The following is a 16,475-nucleotide window of genomic DNA, read 5'->3' as shown; positions in this document are numbered from 1 at the left end:
AAAAAAAATTGTAAAACATTTTCTGTTCCCACCCTTCTTATCCTATTCGTTTTCATTGTTTTTATTAAATATATACAAATACTTTTAGAAAATATATACTTACCTAATTTGCATAACGAACACAAGAATATACGTAAGAAACAACTTATTTTTCTAGAAAACGTTTTTCCTCCTTCATATCGAACACACCTTAAAAAGGGTATTTTTTCGGATCAAAAATAATTTTCTAAAATGTGTTTTTACTATTTAGCTAAACACTAAAATGTATTTTCTGAAAAATATTTTTTCATTCACCAATCAAATACTAGAAAACATTTTTCAGAAAATACTTGTCATCCACCAACCAAAAATAAAAAAACAAGTAAGAAATCAACTTATTTTTCAGAAAAATATTTAGGAAAATCTTTTCTATGGAAAACATTTTCCTTCATACCAAACACACCCCTTTTTTTTCACATATTTTCTAGTGTTTGATGAGGAAACAAAAAATATTATCCCAAAAATATTTGTGTACAATTTGGGTAAACATTATGGAACTTGTTTTTCCTACTTCCACTAGGGAGGTTATTTTACTTATTTTTAAGAAATTTTTTTCTACAGAAAATATTTTTCAAAAGTTTTGACCAACCAAATGTAGGGTAATGTTGCGTAAAATAGACCCTTATGAACCGGCCCTTCTCTGGACTTGACATTTAATGGGAGCTTAATGCACCGGGCTTTCCTTCAGACATGGGAAAATTGGATTTCCTCCATACCAGACACACTAAAAAGAAAAAGAAAAAAAATTTACATAAGTCTTAATAAGTTTACCCCTAATTACTCTCTATCCTACTCTTTGCTAAATTACAAATAATCTCTTATTTTATAATTTTCAGATACATAATTAGCATCCAGATACATAATTTTGAACTTAAAATGTAACAGTTAATTACTTCATTTTTGCTCGGATACATAATTAGCAACTGGATACATAATTTTGAAGTTGAGATACATAATTTCGATTACTAAGATACATCAATTTCTGAAACTACTTTGTCGAGATATATAATATATTAACTAATCCAAAGGGAGATACATAATTAAATTATGTGTTCGAAATTTATGGATTTGTGGATATATCCAGCTGTTTTAAGGGAAAAAACGATTTAGGCGATTAATAAAAATGGTAGAAATTTTATGTAGTTTAGTAAAGATAAATCGTGGTGTTATCCTAATTTTTCCTTTTACGAAAATGAGTATGAATGTAGTGCAGAGTCCAATTTCCCTGAACTATTGTAAGTTGGAAAGCTTCAGAGCAGTTTTAGACTTCAGCCCTTTTGCAAGGCCAAGTTTTTCCAATGGATTTAGGTTCTCAAATGTACAGATAAGATAGAACTTAATAATCTTTTCTGTTAAACATTTTCAAGATGTTTTTCATAAATGATAAACATAAAAGATTGGTTTCTTAATTAGTTAAGTTTAGTCTTGGTGATCTTCCATTTGGGAAATGCTTGTGTCTGATGATGCTCTCACTTTTAAATTTGGAAGCAAATATTAGGCTTAATCTTTTCCCGTTTATGTGTTGCAGAATGCGTTCGAGATCACTTATTTCCTTTGGATAACGGTAAGTAAAATTGTCTTTCCAATTCCTTCATATCTACTACTTGGTTTAACATGATGGCCTACCATGTTCTGCAGTATGAATTCGGGCTCCATTCCTGTTTCCACGATAGTTTTTTCCTAGCCATATTGAGAGTTGCTATCGGGTAAGGGACAAGTACTTATCTACAGTGTGTTAAGTTTTTGAAGTGTCAAAATTATTTAGAATTCCACAACCATACTGTCAATTTATCTGATGCTTTGTCAGGTTAGGTGTTCAGATTTTGTGCAGCTACATTACACTTCCACTGTACGCACTAGTTACCCAGGTAACTCTTCTTCAAGTTTTCTTTTTGCCTTATTGTTTCAGATTCATTATGATGGTAGCTCAGAAATGGCAGTGAAAAAGCCCGTCTACTCTCTCAATTTGTTGTTTTTATCTTACCAGTTAGGGTATTTTGGATGACTAAGCGGCCAAGTCACTTCAAAAGGGCTTGGGATGATTTGACGGTATAAGTTCATGTATGGTCACTGAATATTACCTAAGAAGACAGTAAAATCACAATAATATTTTGCCACATTAATGACGGCAAGAGATCTCAAATTAAAGATTATTTTCTTTTATTCAAATTGTAAGAGGGGAGAGATATTGTTTCCTCACCTTTTCCACTATAACAAGAAAAGTCAACTTATTATCCACGTAATAGTAAAGTTCAATGAAATTTCAGTGACTTTACTACCATAGTAGGTAAAGCTCGGTTGCATTAATGTGACAAATCTATAGCGGATAGCTCTGTGGCCATACATGAAATTAAGTAAACTCGTGATTTGACATTCATGAGGCTAAGCGTTTGGATGTACCACAAGTAGACACATCCCATGCAAGAAATACAATGACTTATTGATTCGCTTTCACTTGTTTGGATTTTCTAGATGGGATCAAACATGAAGAAATCTATATTTGATGATCAAACTTCCAAGGCACTGATGAATTGGCATAGGAATGCAAAAAAGAAGAAACCACCAACAAAGCCTGGACCAGTCGAAACACGAAAATTAGGGAGTCCGAGGGACTCGCCTGATACTTCCCCGAGTACAAAAGGTGGTGGCGGATCCAGAATACAAATGTCTAACGTAGTGCCATCATCCTCTAGTCAGACCGCCAACATTGTTGCTAGCGTGGACATTCCAGAGGAAGGCCGGCCACGGCCCGCAAATCCTGACCTACTTACAGGTCATTGATTCAGACAATAATGAGCAGAGATAACTCGTCACATAGAAAGGAAAAAATGAAGGGAACATACATTGATGTTGAAATGCCACAACTAAAACTTGAGATTTGGCTGCCACCCTGTTTTCCAGCACAGCATTGTAGAAAAAATAGGTTTTTGTTCTGAATTCCAGTTTGATGCTCGATTTTGTAAACACCATTTGTACTATTATTTTTACTAGAAGAAAAGTGACTGCATGCTTGTGCAATGAAGGATATTAAAACCCAAGTGACTGCATGCTTGTGCAATGAAGGATATTAAAACCATGTTACACTTGAAAGTTCCTAGTTAATACAGATTTTAAGTATTGAATCTAATGTCCTTGGTATTTTATCAGCATTAAGGTCTCATAGTATGCTTACATAGCTTACTCCACCAACTGCAAATGGATCAAATTGATCTACAACTCTCGCTCTCTACTATACAATCAGGTCCATGCTGAGGGGGCTAAATGGTTAAAACAATTGATGATGTCAATGATTTTTTGTTACAATAAATTGATTAAACAATAGACCGTCGAATGGCTGCTTCCTGTTGTAAGTAAGATGAGTTTTTTTGGATTTGGAAACAAAGCAGAACCAATGCTGTTGATAATTCATAATGAAAACTGGCAAAAAGGGCACTCCAAAAGTATTTGCCTTGCCAACTAGAAAGGCCTACAGAAAGAAAACTGGCAAGGACAACATTCTAGAAAGTACATCTTGGGAGAATACAGGTAAGGTAAAAATCTACAAAATCTTCCATTTGCGCTCCACAGCATTCGTGATCATCGATATGCAGTATGCAGCACTCAATGGATAATCTGAAACTGCAAGATACATTAGATGATTAGACAAGATTGAGCTGCAGCAATAATTTGCCAAGATGATTTTCATGCAGCCAAAACAGTGTGGACCTAGTTGAGCATTTACATAGGATATACATGCATTGCGCCAGTAACTTGACAAACTTATCAGTATAACAAGACGGATTTTCATTTCCGAGGATGGTTTAGAAGCATCAAGTAGGTTAAGGTGCAGTTGAAAGCCCGCATAAATTTGTTTCAGAGTTGACAGGCTGACAATGAACCAAACAACTTATAGGGAGAGAACCATCTCACTTACCAAGTTTTGCGTGAGTATGGCATAAACTAGGATAATATGATAAAAATCAACAATTATGTTGGACATTCTAACCATGTCTACTTTCTACAGTGGCTGCAAACTATAATTTTCATTTGCTAAAGTCACAAGTGGCTCTCCAAAACTACTTAATCTCCAGGAAGATCAATAGCATCCTAGTGTTAACGATTGAGCATACAGGCACAAGTAATAGATGTTCGCATTCCTACGCATTAAACACTAGCCATGCAAATCAAGACAAAGTCGGAAGATGAAATGACAGCACTCTAATTTTTATTCGACACAAAATAACAAGAGAAGAGGAAGAATTAGATTACCTGATAAATAATCTTCCACATAATCTTTATCAATTTTCCCATGGGCCATAGCCCCGACCTGTATATGACAAATATCAAGTAAACTGTAACTTCACACAAAAAACAGTCTATAGAAAATTACACTAGAGCATACCACGAAAACAAGGTTCGTGTCATTGTTGACACCATTAACATAGTCCTGAATATCCACAAGCTTCTCAGAACTATGAGAGAAGCCTGATGCATGGGCAAAGTGGGGTATTAGTCCATTGTCAAGAACATTCCATTAGAGAAGGAACTAAAACAGAAAAATTATTCACCTATCTTCCGACAGTCGATGGGTAGGTACTGTGTAACAGGGTTTTTTATAACGCGTAACAGTTTCTCTCGCTTACCAACAGCAGTTATGCTCAGCTTTTGTAGCAGCTGCACTGAAATTGAAGCAACATCAGAAAACAGAAAAATTAGACAAATCTCAGATGGGAAGAAAAGCATGAACAGGGATGAGTGAAGAAATTTTGCTCAGGGTAATTTAACTTACACATGATGCCAGCAAATCGCTTAAATGTCCTAGGGATACGAACATGAGGTTTTACTTCAAAAAGGACACCTTTCTCAGTCTTCACATACAAAGCTTTTAATCGCCCAGCTTTATTCACTCGGCTATCCAAAATTGAAAGCATTGCCTGTGAAAGGAGGAAAAACTTAAACATATTAGGGAAAAGACGGAAGAGGATTTTTAACAAATTGCATCACCTCATAAAACAATCAACTTTTTGCGATAACTAAGTGCAAATGAAGTTGGTGAAATGAAAAACAATTCCTTTCATTCATTAGCTTTGCAAGGAATTAGAACTTATTTCACTTATGTACTGTACTGAAAACGGATGGAAGCAGTAATTATTGTCCCAAAAGGAGGGTAATAGACGAAGTAAGGACTTTCACAGGAAAGCATTGGACATGCTACAAGCCCCAAGGTGCAATCAAGCAAATATAACTCCCGCTAGAAGAAGTATCGAACAGGAAGGAATGAAAAATCTTGTGTCCTCCTTTTCTATTGAACTTTTAGCAACTGCTGTTTATAGTTTCTTTTCTCTTCTTATTTCAACAAGAAATTATATACTTCCTTCATCCATATTTACTTGTCCATTATACTAAAAATAGTTCGCCAACTTTACTTGTCCAGTTTGGAAAACCAAGAGATAATTTACCATTTTTTGTCTATTTTACCCTTGCTATTAAATATTTTTCATTTACCAATATTTAGATGACTTATAAGTAATAGGGGTGATTTTGTAAAGTTAACCTTCTATTTGTTGCTTCGTAAGAGGTGTGTCAGGTCAAACATAGACAAGTAAAGATGGACGGAGGAAGTAATAAAGAAGAAGCACTAGGTTCTTCACTGCAATTCCATCTATGCTCCCCAGTTCCAATATACACGCAGAGCCTAAACCAGAAAGAAGCAAGATCAAGTTGATGAACTCACTCTAAAGAACTAACACTGAACAAAAATGGGAAAGGAAACCCACAGCCTAAGCAATCCATAACTGCAGCTTTTCATGTAAGGTAATGGCAATGCTTTTGAAAGAATAAAGAAGCTGACAGACAGACGTCATGCTGCAGTTGACATAGTCAAATGTATAAATCAAACAATGCAGCATAGAGAGAGCCTGAGTTCCACGGACCAGAGGGTGATGGATTGAGTAGGCATCTGATGTCATATTTTGTTTCTTTCTCCTTTTACAGCGGCAGGAACTTAATCATTAAGTTTTAGTTGGGTAACTACGCGAAAAAACAGGCTTAGCCACTTATCCATAGTCCTAACTTCGTTATCTTCTCTCTAAACTCTTCAGCAGAATTTTCTTCTTATCTCTGGGACACAAAACACATACTGACTGTAGAAGTGAATAAGTAGATTCTACATCGAATAAGCAAGATCTTGCTTAATGGAGTATGACCATGACAATTGGTAAGATGGCATTTGGCAGAAGATGGAGAAATGGATAATGTTTTGCACAACTATGTTGAGATTCCATTCTGATAAACTAAAATGGCAGAGGAGAAAAAATTACAGAGTTTTGGAAGTCAAAGAGAGATCCATAGTGCAAAGGGAAATGATTTTGGTGTTTCTCATTTACCTCTGGAGTACACATAATATTCACACTTGTATAGATTACTGGGCAGATAAAATAACATATTTTGTAGAGTATGAAAGAACTCATCTTTACAAACTTGTTGTACACATCTTGCACCGGAAGTTCTTTTTTATTTTTATTTTTAAAAAGGGACATAATTTATGAGAAGAATCTGTTTGCAATCGTATTCCATGTATTCAACAACACAAAATCTAGAAAAAGGTAAGGGTACACATGGACTAAACAGAAAGTTCCACTAGAGAAGTGAGTGCATAATCACTAATAATAAATAAATATCAATATATTATCAAAGAGCTACTAAAATTACTGCTTGGCGATTTCGTGGCCAACCATCAGATATCTCTCTCCTTATCATCATTTCACTTTAGTAATTCAAGCACTGATTAATATGAGGTTACTCAGACTCAACTTGACCTTGGATTAGAAGACATCATCTAAAAGATTCTTTAATAGTCCATTCCCAACTTGTTTGACACTTCCATTTCTGCCTGTCTCCTAAAAAAAAAAAAAGATTGCCAATATTCTACGTCTAGAAACTATCTAAATTACATTGACGTAGAAACTATCTAAATTACATTTACTATCCCTATGATAAACTTTTTTACATCCCTTTTTTGCCATCAACATGACTTGCTGGAGGTCTCACTACACGTAGACAAATAGTTTTATGACAAGGGTAATTTTGACACCTTACACATATTTAGCTTATGTGCCAAAACTCTTCATTTATTTTTATTTCTACCCAATAAAATACCATCAAACAAATTGGAACAAAAGGAGCATGTTTTGATGTCAATTAATTGAGCTCATGTGCGAGTTCACACACACTCTGGTGTCTCAGCTTGCTTGATTTAGTTTTTGCTGTCCAAATTGACTAACATAGGTTTAAAAGTCAAATCAGTTCATTCACTCTAACAGGATCAAGTAGCAACTCACAACATACTTTCACTTGTTGGACTCAATACCTGACCAGCCCAATCCACCAGCCATCTCCACAAAAAGTTGACAAAACAACTTCTTGCTGGTTAGTGGTTACCCTTGATCTATGGACCATAGGTAGATAGTGTCTCAAATGACACACACTTAAATCTGAAGTCTACAGGAACACCATACTGTTCATAGTATAGGAATATTGAGCAACAAGACAGGCCCGGAGTTCCAAAGTCAACTAACCTGATGAGCAATATCAGGCCGATAATCCGAAGGGTTTCGACCATTCTTCTTCAGAAAGTTGGAGTGTTCATCCGAATTCAGAAGTTGGTAAGTCTGCATCAACAAGAGGAAGAGATCATTACACACAATAACTTCCCCTTCTTTTATACACAGTAAAGGGAAGGGTGAGCATTATATGTGATGCCAAAGATAAATACTCCCTTTCCCTTACTTTCCTTTTTAGTCCATTTCAAAAGAATGTTTCTTTCCTTTTTTTCGGCAACTCTTTAACTCTAGCTTTACACATGGCATGTTTAAGACCACAAGATTAACGAGGGCTTTAGTACATTCAGTTTAAGACCACAAGATTCAAAAGTCGTCTATGCTTTCTTAAACTCTGTATCAAGTCAAAACCACACAAACAAATCATAAAGGAGGGAATAACAAGATGGACTATTGGATAAATATAATACTGAAAAAGCTACAAGCTTCTTCTAAAGCAGACATTCCAAAGCTGTGTAATCAAAACCATAATAAAAGTAGATAAACCAAATGACATTGCATAGACAGACAGACAGACCTTTCCAATTTTAGCAATTTCCAGAGAAGCTCTTTCAACGATAAAAATAACACCAGGTTTACTGGTTTGATCAGTTGCAACAACAGGAATGCCAGCTAGTAAATCTACAACTCTTTCAGCTGCCTCAGTGTCTGCCGCAGTGTGTTCCATCTTTGCTCTTTTTTCTGACACCTTTGGTTCCTCTTCCAAATGTTCCTCGATTTCTTCTTTATCATAATTTTCCCCTTTCTTTTTTCTCTTCTCCCCTTTTACTTTGTATGCACGCACCATTTCTTATCACACCTAGAAGTAGCTCAGTACTTCAGCGAAGCAAAAATATCGTCAGCTATACATCTGATACAAAATCGGCTATACATATGCTATGACATTAGGCAATTACCCAAAAAAGTACAGTTCCATGGTTATGTTTTTCATTATATTATTTGTGAATGATCATAGAAAAGAAGGGTAAAATTTTGTTATATAACATATTCCCAAAGTTAAAAATTATTTTTGAAACTCTTCCAGAGGCCATGAATATTTATTATTTTTTCCTAAACTCCGAAAAACTCTTCTGGCCATAATAGTCCGGAGTTCAACTTTCCAAAATTTTTCAGGAATTTAAAAAAATTTCACCTTTTTCACTCGAAATTACTCATAAAAATTCAAAAACAACTCCAATTTGTACACAAGGATGCTTTGCCAACAATGGATTTCACGCCACGGAATAGGAATGGCAATAGGGCGGTGTGGGTTTTAAGCTATGCGGTGCGGGTTTTAAGGTATACGGTGCGGTGCGGGTGCGTGCAGGTTAAAGTAATTTTTTTTTAAAATGGTGCGGCGCGGGTTGCGGGTATATGCAGGTTTAAAATAATAAAAAAGCTAAAAATTAATATTGTTCTCGTGAATATACCTAAAAGTATATGTGTTCTTTACTTAAATTTTATGATACTTAAAACTACATACATAACACTACAAATAAATAATTTTATAGTAGTTTTTTTAACATCTCTATTCATTTGAATAAAAATATGATATTTGATCATTACTTATACACGTTATACTTTTTGATAAATTTTTTTTAGTGAAAAGTGATATAATAGAAATTAGTTATTATTTTCTAGTTGTAGATTTGAAAATATTATGATTTTCAATACACTTACAAATTTTTCAAAAAAAAAAGGGAAAAAATAAAAACATGGGGCGTTGCGGTTATCCGAGGGTATGATTGTGGGGCGGGTTTATGCAGGTTTAAGTGGCACGCGGTGCGGTTTTAATGGCCAGGAATCCATGAAAACTAAGGAATGAATCGCCCATTGCCATCCCTACCAGGGAATGAATCGAGGAACTAAGGAACTATTTTGTTTTCAAAAATAGTCACAATTTTCATGGCCAGGAATCCATGAAAACTAGTACATCACTGATAAATATTCCGCAAGAGCGAATCACCTGAAACACAATTATATAGATGGAATAAATAATATTTACAATATTTAGCTATATGGTTACCACGAAATAGGAGTCCGGAAGAAGATGAGGCGCTCACACACCTGGAATAGGCTGCAGAAACAAGGGAGACAAGTATTGATAGCTGCGGAGATGCTGTGATTTTTTGGAGGGGTGAGGATTTATGCTCATATGGTCTTGGGCCGATATTTGCTTTTTCAATTGGGTTGGTTTGGGCCTGAACTCTTATTTTAAGTGAAAATTATGCTCTATTGCTTATTGCAAGTTATAGCAATAGTTTTATATAATTATTAAATTAAGGATTTAATTATAAGTTATAATAATTTTTAAAAAATATTATCTGTTATTCTCTCCTATTGTTTAGTCTTTAATACTCTATCTCTCCTTATTAACTTTTTTGATAATTATGGTAAGAATAAATTTTGATTTCAATAATTATCTTTATTTATACAACAACAACAACAAACCCAGTGTGTTCCCACAAAGTGGGGTCTGGGGAGGGTAAGATGTATGCAGTCTATATCGCTGCCTCCGAAGAAGTAGAGAGACTGTTTCCAATAGACCCCCGGCTCAAGATAATTATCTTTATTTATGTTATAAATATATTATCATATATTGTGAATGTCTACTTTACCATTTATAGTGAATGTATATTTATGGAAAAGTTAAAAACCCCAAAGTTAGTTTTTCCCTATAAATAAAGGAGTTTTTCTTCATTGTAATTAACTCATCAAGACACCTTTCAAGAGAAATAAGAATTACTCTCTCCTTTTTATCTATTCTTCTTCTTTACTTTATATTTTATAACACGTTATCAGCACGAGACTTTACTAAAAAAAGTGAGATTATAGATCTAAAGGTAATTGCAAGGTTAGTAATTCCTTATATTATTCGTATCTTTTTCTACTAATGATATAATTATTGTTGGATTTGAGGAAAAATAATTGATTTAGAATCAATTATGCTTTAAATTTGTTCATGAAGAACAATATTGTTAAAAAATTATGATGATGATTTAATTCTCATCTCATTAAGAGGGTAAGACATTGGGTTAAAAGTTTCAATGCACCATGATGATAAGATGTAGGGTTCAGGTCTCATCTATTTATAGCCTAAGATGTTTTTACATAGATAAGACATTGAGTTTGAATCTCAATGCACCACATTGATGATATTATGATGGCTAAGGCAAACTAATAGGTGTTTGCTGAAAAGTCATGAGGCATGTCCCGTTGAAAATGCTTCATTCTTTAAACTGAATATGGTAGCAGTATATAATATGTCCAAAAGAAGACAAATGATTGAATGTACGAATACAAGCGTGAAGGGACAATATAATGATAATCATAAAAAATGATAGTATTTTTACACGCTTATTATGATTATAAGATATGTTAGAGAAAAATTCTCTACATTATGCACACCTCGATTTGCTCCTGAAGTAGTAATATCGTAAAAAAGATTATAAACTATCAATTTGATAAGCTTAAGGCACAATTATATTTCATTCATGAGAATGATCATTTTAATTGTTATAAGCATAGATCTATTCCCTGAGTGAATGCGATGATATTTAGTAAAGCTTATCAATACAAATGTGCACTTGATTGTGATGGTTCCGCAATTCACCTCCGAAAGAGGTAGAATAATTGAGAGGAGTTATTTTGAAATCTATTTTCCAAGTAGTAAAACTGAAATCTGTTCATATCATAGTAAATATGAAATTTATTAAAGAAAAGAGTACATGTCATGATAAACTTGGAGTTTACTAGTATAAAAGTTCATAAGTTGACATGAACGATTGCGTCATCCAAAATTGTGCATATTAAGTATTAAATACATATTGAAGAATTCAAAAATTCTTCATGAGCTTTTAATGTTGCTTGTTCTCATGATAAGTTGGTTGGACCAACTAATGTTGGGGTTGGATTCCCTAAATTCTGAAAAGTATAAGAGGTGAATATGGGCCCGTTCACCCGTCATATGATCTGTTAAAATACATCGATATAAGATGATCACTTGTACGTTTATTGTCAGCCTACAGTTTGACATTCATAAAGTTGCTTGATTAATGAAATTGAGTTAAGAGCATAATTTTTAGATTTTGTAATTAAGATAATTCATTTTGATGACGATGGGTTAGCATCGAATGCCATCAATAAATAGTTAAAACGTTGCTAATGAGAACAAAAAACTTCATGTGTTGGTTTGAAATATTATATACAAAAGTACTTGCATGCATCAAACCAATAAATTATGATTAATTTCCCCTCAAAGTTGGTTCTAAGTCAGGAATCACACGTTGTCCATCTAATAGTTTTGATGTGCGGTATACGATTAATAAATATGTCATGGTGCACAAAGATGAATTCCTCAAAGAATACGGAGGATGTATATTAGTTTTCCTAACATACGGGGGAGATTATAAACAGCTATGAAATACGTTAGGAATTATCATTAGATCCTCATTCAAAAGATAATTCAAGTCAAATGCCGAAAATATCTCATATTTAAGTTGCAAGTGCTCTTATTGTGTCCCTAAAGGGAAAAGTCTATGCATATATGAAGCGTAGTAGACCAATCGCTTTCAAATAAAATAATCCTTGAAAAGGATAAGGAGAAAATAATCATAATAAGAAGGCAATGTACTCTTGAAGAACCTACGCTATAACACTTCATGAAACCTTATGAGAGGTTCAGGTACTTGAAAATAATGAAGTGATGAGATCTCAAAATGTTATGTTGCATTGTGAACCGATATGAAATGATATATCATCAATATCTTTGATATAATATTGGCGCAATATTGTGAAAGATCACGAGGATCTGAATTCTACGTTTATTTAAGCATGCTGACGTAGAAACATTTATCAAATGACGTGAAAGGATACATCTTGGTAAGCATAAAACTTATTTTATTTGCAGTACAAACACTTGAAGATGTCATACATGAGATGTTGAATATTGTCACTTGACAAAATTTATATAAAAAATTTTTAAGGATTCAAAATGTTTGCAGAATATAAAAGTTTCTGGGAAACTTATTTATAATCCTTATATTGTATAAGCTTATAGCTTGAAAATTATTAGAACTCTTGGAGAGTTTTCAATTATGCTCTTATTAGGAGACATTGAAATGAGATCAAACATATGGGCTTATTTTATTCTAAATATTGTAGTGCCGATGTTATTGGTCATGCTGTTGTTGGGTACTTATTTGACCCGCATAAAGCTCTATATGAAACAGACCATGTGTTCATATGTGGTGGTATTGCCATATCTTGGAGATATATACAGTAGTCTATTGTAGCTACTTAATCGAACCATGATGAGATAATAGCTATTCATGAAGCAAACCACTAGTGTGTGGTTGAGGTCCATGATACATCTCATTCACAAAAAATGTAGTTTGAAATGTGATAAAGTACCCATGATTTTTATGAGGATAATTCACCATGCACAACACAACTAAGGGAGGACTTAAGGAGATAGAACGAAGCACATTTTGCCAAAACTTTTCTATACACACGAGCTACAAAAGAAAGGTGATATTAACGTGCAATAGATTCGTTCAAGTGATAATGTGACTAATTTATTTAACAATTATCCTCCAATTACAACTTTCAAAAAGATGGTGCACAAGATCAGGATGCAAAGGTTCAAGGATGTTTTCATAGGGAGAGTTAATACGCGTTGTACTCTTTTTCCTTGTAAGATTTTTAATGAGGCAGCCTATATGCGTATTGTTAGAGATGTGTACTCTTTTTTCTTCACTAGATTTTTTTTCACTGAGTTTTTTTCTAGTAAGGCTTTAACGAGGCACATTATCTATCAATTAGACATTCAAGGGGGAGTGTTATAAATATATTATCATATATTGTGAATGTCTACTTTACCATATATAGTTAATGTCTACTTTATCATATATAGTGAATGTATATTTATGAAAAGTTAGAAATCCTGAAGTTAGTTTTCCCCTATAAATAAAGGGATTTTCCTTCATTGTAATTAACCCATCAGGACATCTCTCAAGAGAAATAAGAATTACTCTCTCCTCTTTCTCTATTCTTCTTCTTCTTTACTTTATATTTCATAACAATTTATACCTTTTTTTTTTTAACTTTATCAGTAAAGTTACAAAATTTGTTCTTAAATTAAGAAGTAAAATTTGATAAATATGTCTACATCGATACACATTATTCCTTTAATTCTTCTTCCCTTATTCATAGATTTTATCTTTTTTATCACAACAGTGACTTTCAATAAATTATAATAAAATAAAGCTAATTTTTTTTTAAAAAAATTCTTTTCTAATTTTTTTAATAAAATATGACACATACTTTGAGAATTAACTTTGACAAATAAAGTACTTATAATGAAAAATGAAAAACGAGGAAGTGCAACATTGCAAAAAAACTGTAACACTTCATCAGTTTAAACCCGACCCAATTAATAAATAGAGTTTTACAATATGTGAAAATTATTTTGTGTGTATTTTTTAGATTGTTTATTGCAAGTTGTGACTATACTTGTATAATGTTGAACTATATTGATTGCCAGAAAGTAAAACTAATATGGTGAATCAACACCAATATTAACCATGGCTAATGCTTATTACCTTTTTTATTGCAACAAAAAATTATGTGATACCAAACAATTATCAATTAGTTTATTTTTAATATGTACGGTGATAGTTTTTCATTAAATATTCATTACATACACTAAAAAAGTTATACTTAAAAAGTTATGTAATATACAACATCAGTTTTCTTATCAATTGTCACATTCATAAGACTCTTTTCATACAAATGTGACATTTACGAAACTTCATCGATACCAATTTTAATGTCAATCTCATATATTGAGAACTCAAAAAAAAATATTACTTAAGTACGACATGAGTATATAAACTGACTTTAATAAAATTTACTATACTAATTCGTGGATATTATATTATGTACCACTTTTATACACTAAAAACAGTTATAAGAATATGAATCTTATATATCAATTTCATAAATTGAAATCTCAAAAATTAAAAATCATTTAAAATATGATTTTTCTATATTTAAATTGATTTCAACTTAATCATATATGAATAATAGGTTGTATACAATTTTCACAGCTTAAAAATACATTATTAACATATAATATTTATTACCATCAATTTTGTTGCAAATTCAAAATTCATGAATTAAAAATTAAAAACATTATACTATAATTCGTAATTATAGAGAGATTGAGTAAGAATGAATTATGGAGGAAGAAGGAGAATATTTGTTTTCCCTTTTAAAAAATGAATATAAATATAATTAAAAAAACTAATATAAATATCCGCGGGATGTGCAAAATATTTTTTTTAAAAATATTCATTAAAAATATGAGCTTATTAACTTTGAAGTAATAAAATTAATCAGTTTTTATTGTATCACATTAACATATTTTAAATTCATTATGAAATATTAAAAATAATTATAATAATGAAATTACAACTAATTAATTGCTCTTTTTATTTTTAAGTTTTATCTTTCAATTTTAAATTTTAAATATTGAAAATACTTAATTTTAAATAAATTTCATCACTCTCAATTTAAAAACTAAGAACATATACTTTATTATTTTCATTTAAATTTTCAAGCTTTGTTCTTTTTTCATAATTTTATTATTTTTAAGTATTATATTTAAATTTATTATTACATTATCTAAATTGATTCAATTAAATGTTCATACCACTATCAAATCATCCATCCGACCATCCCACCAAATTCCACATCCACCCCACCCCTACACTCACCCACCCCAGCAGAATTTATTTCAAATTTTATATTTTTTCAAAAAAATTTCTTACCCCACCCACCTCGTACCCCTCGACCCTCCCTCTCCCAATAATTTTTTTAAAGTTTTTTTTAAAAGAATTCTTAACCCCACCCATCCATTGTCCCCTCACAAATTTGAGAAAGTTTATCTTAATTTTCAGAGTGAAAGTTTTCATAAAATTTCAAAGAAGCTATCAATATATACAATGAAATAATTTTTTTAAAATAAGTTATTTCATATTTTTTTAAAAAATTATAACGATAATTCAATCTGGCAATCAGACATTTACAGATCAGAAAGTCGTATGATGTTAAATAAAAAATATATACATATATATAGACATAGAAATAAAATCAGTATCAATACAACCTTGCAATTAGAATATATAGAACTATTTAACAAAAAATATGTACATGCATAAATAAATTAACCTAAAAGGATTACAAGTTACCTCTCATTATCTAGAATATGTCATACTTATTTAACGCGGATACTCAATCGTCATTGTATCTTCAAACATGGTTGTTCATTGATGAGGTAATTATGTGTAGCCATAGTTTGTCGTCTGCAAAAATTATTTAATGTAATATTGCTACATAACTATTTAATTTATGAACATATCAAGTAACATAAATTATGTAAAAACTGTTTCATTTGCTATATAAATAAATTGATAGAAGAAAATTGTCATAAAGTTACGTAATTTCTGTATACATTTTACAATTGTGAGAACATAATCAGCGTGAATATAAATTATATTTTACATATCTTATGAAGATGGATCATTTTATCGGCTTTTACAAAAAAAAAAATATATTAAAAAAAAGAGGAAAAATGTGTGTTGACAATTTCTGAGTAGATAGAAGAAATAATTTGCATTTATTATCCATTTGAATAATAACTGAAAAAATTTAAGGAGTTTCATCATCAATCTCTATGCTTCAATTTGAAAATTCTAAATATTAACATGTTATCTCAAGTAAAAAAGAAGTATTGAAATAATTTTGGTTAAATTTTAATTTCATTTGTCTTTGTGTTTATTAAGATAACGCTTCTTA

General features: G+C 31.9%; 2 protein-coding genes across 3 annotated transcripts in view; one reads left to right on the top strand and one right to left on the bottom strand.

The window, feature by feature from the left end:
* Positions 1 to 3,161, top strand: part of LOC107839119 (MLO-like protein 5) — a 12,818-nt gene extending 9,657 nt beyond the window's left edge. Inside the window, exons 11-14 of the mRNA XM_047395861.1 lie at positions 1,568 to 1,603; positions 1,678 to 1,745; positions 1,847 to 1,907; positions 2,512 to 3,161. Coding sequence (XP_047251817.1) covers positions 1,568 to 1,603; positions 1,678 to 1,745; positions 1,847 to 1,907; positions 2,512 to 2,820 — 474 coding nt within the window. The 3' untranslated portion in view covers positions 2,821 to 3,161. The remainder of the gene's footprint in view (positions 1 to 1,567; positions 1,604 to 1,677; positions 1,746 to 1,846; positions 1,908 to 2,511) is intronic.
* A 222-nt stretch (positions 3,162 to 3,383) lies between these two features.
* LOC107839120 (ribosomal RNA small subunit methyltransferase NEP1) lies at positions 3,384 to 9,817 on the bottom strand. Of its 2 annotated transcripts, none has more exons than XM_047395864.1 (8): positions 9,684 to 9,817; positions 8,155 to 8,453; positions 7,596 to 7,688; positions 4,808 to 4,952; positions 4,587 to 4,697; positions 4,421 to 4,503; positions 4,288 to 4,345; positions 3,384 to 3,657 (listed from the first exon to the last, which is right to left on the bottom strand). In XM_047395864.1, the coding sequence occupies exons 2-8, from the start codon at positions 8,422 to 8,424 to the stop codon at positions 3,578 to 3,580; spliced, it is 840 nt and encodes a 279-aa protein (XP_047251820.1). In that variant the 5' UTR covers positions 8,425 to 8,453; positions 9,684 to 9,817; the 3' UTR covers positions 3,384 to 3,577. The 2 variants fall into 2 exon arrangements, with proteins under 2 accessions (XP_047251820.1, XP_047251818.1); XM_047395862.1 differs by having other exon boundaries at positions 9,643 to 9,799.
* Between the last annotated feature and the right edge of the window lie 6,658 nt (positions 9,818 to 16,475).

The sequence above is a fragment of the Capsicum annuum genome, chromosome 8 (genome assembly GCF_002878395.1).
Source record: "Capsicum annuum cultivar UCD-10X-F1 chromosome 8, UCD10Xv1.1, whole genome shotgun sequence".
NCBI lineage: Eukaryota > Viridiplantae > Streptophyta > Magnoliopsida > Solanales > Solanaceae > Capsicum > Capsicum annuum.
This window is presented reverse-complemented; position numbering and strand designations above follow the sequence as displayed.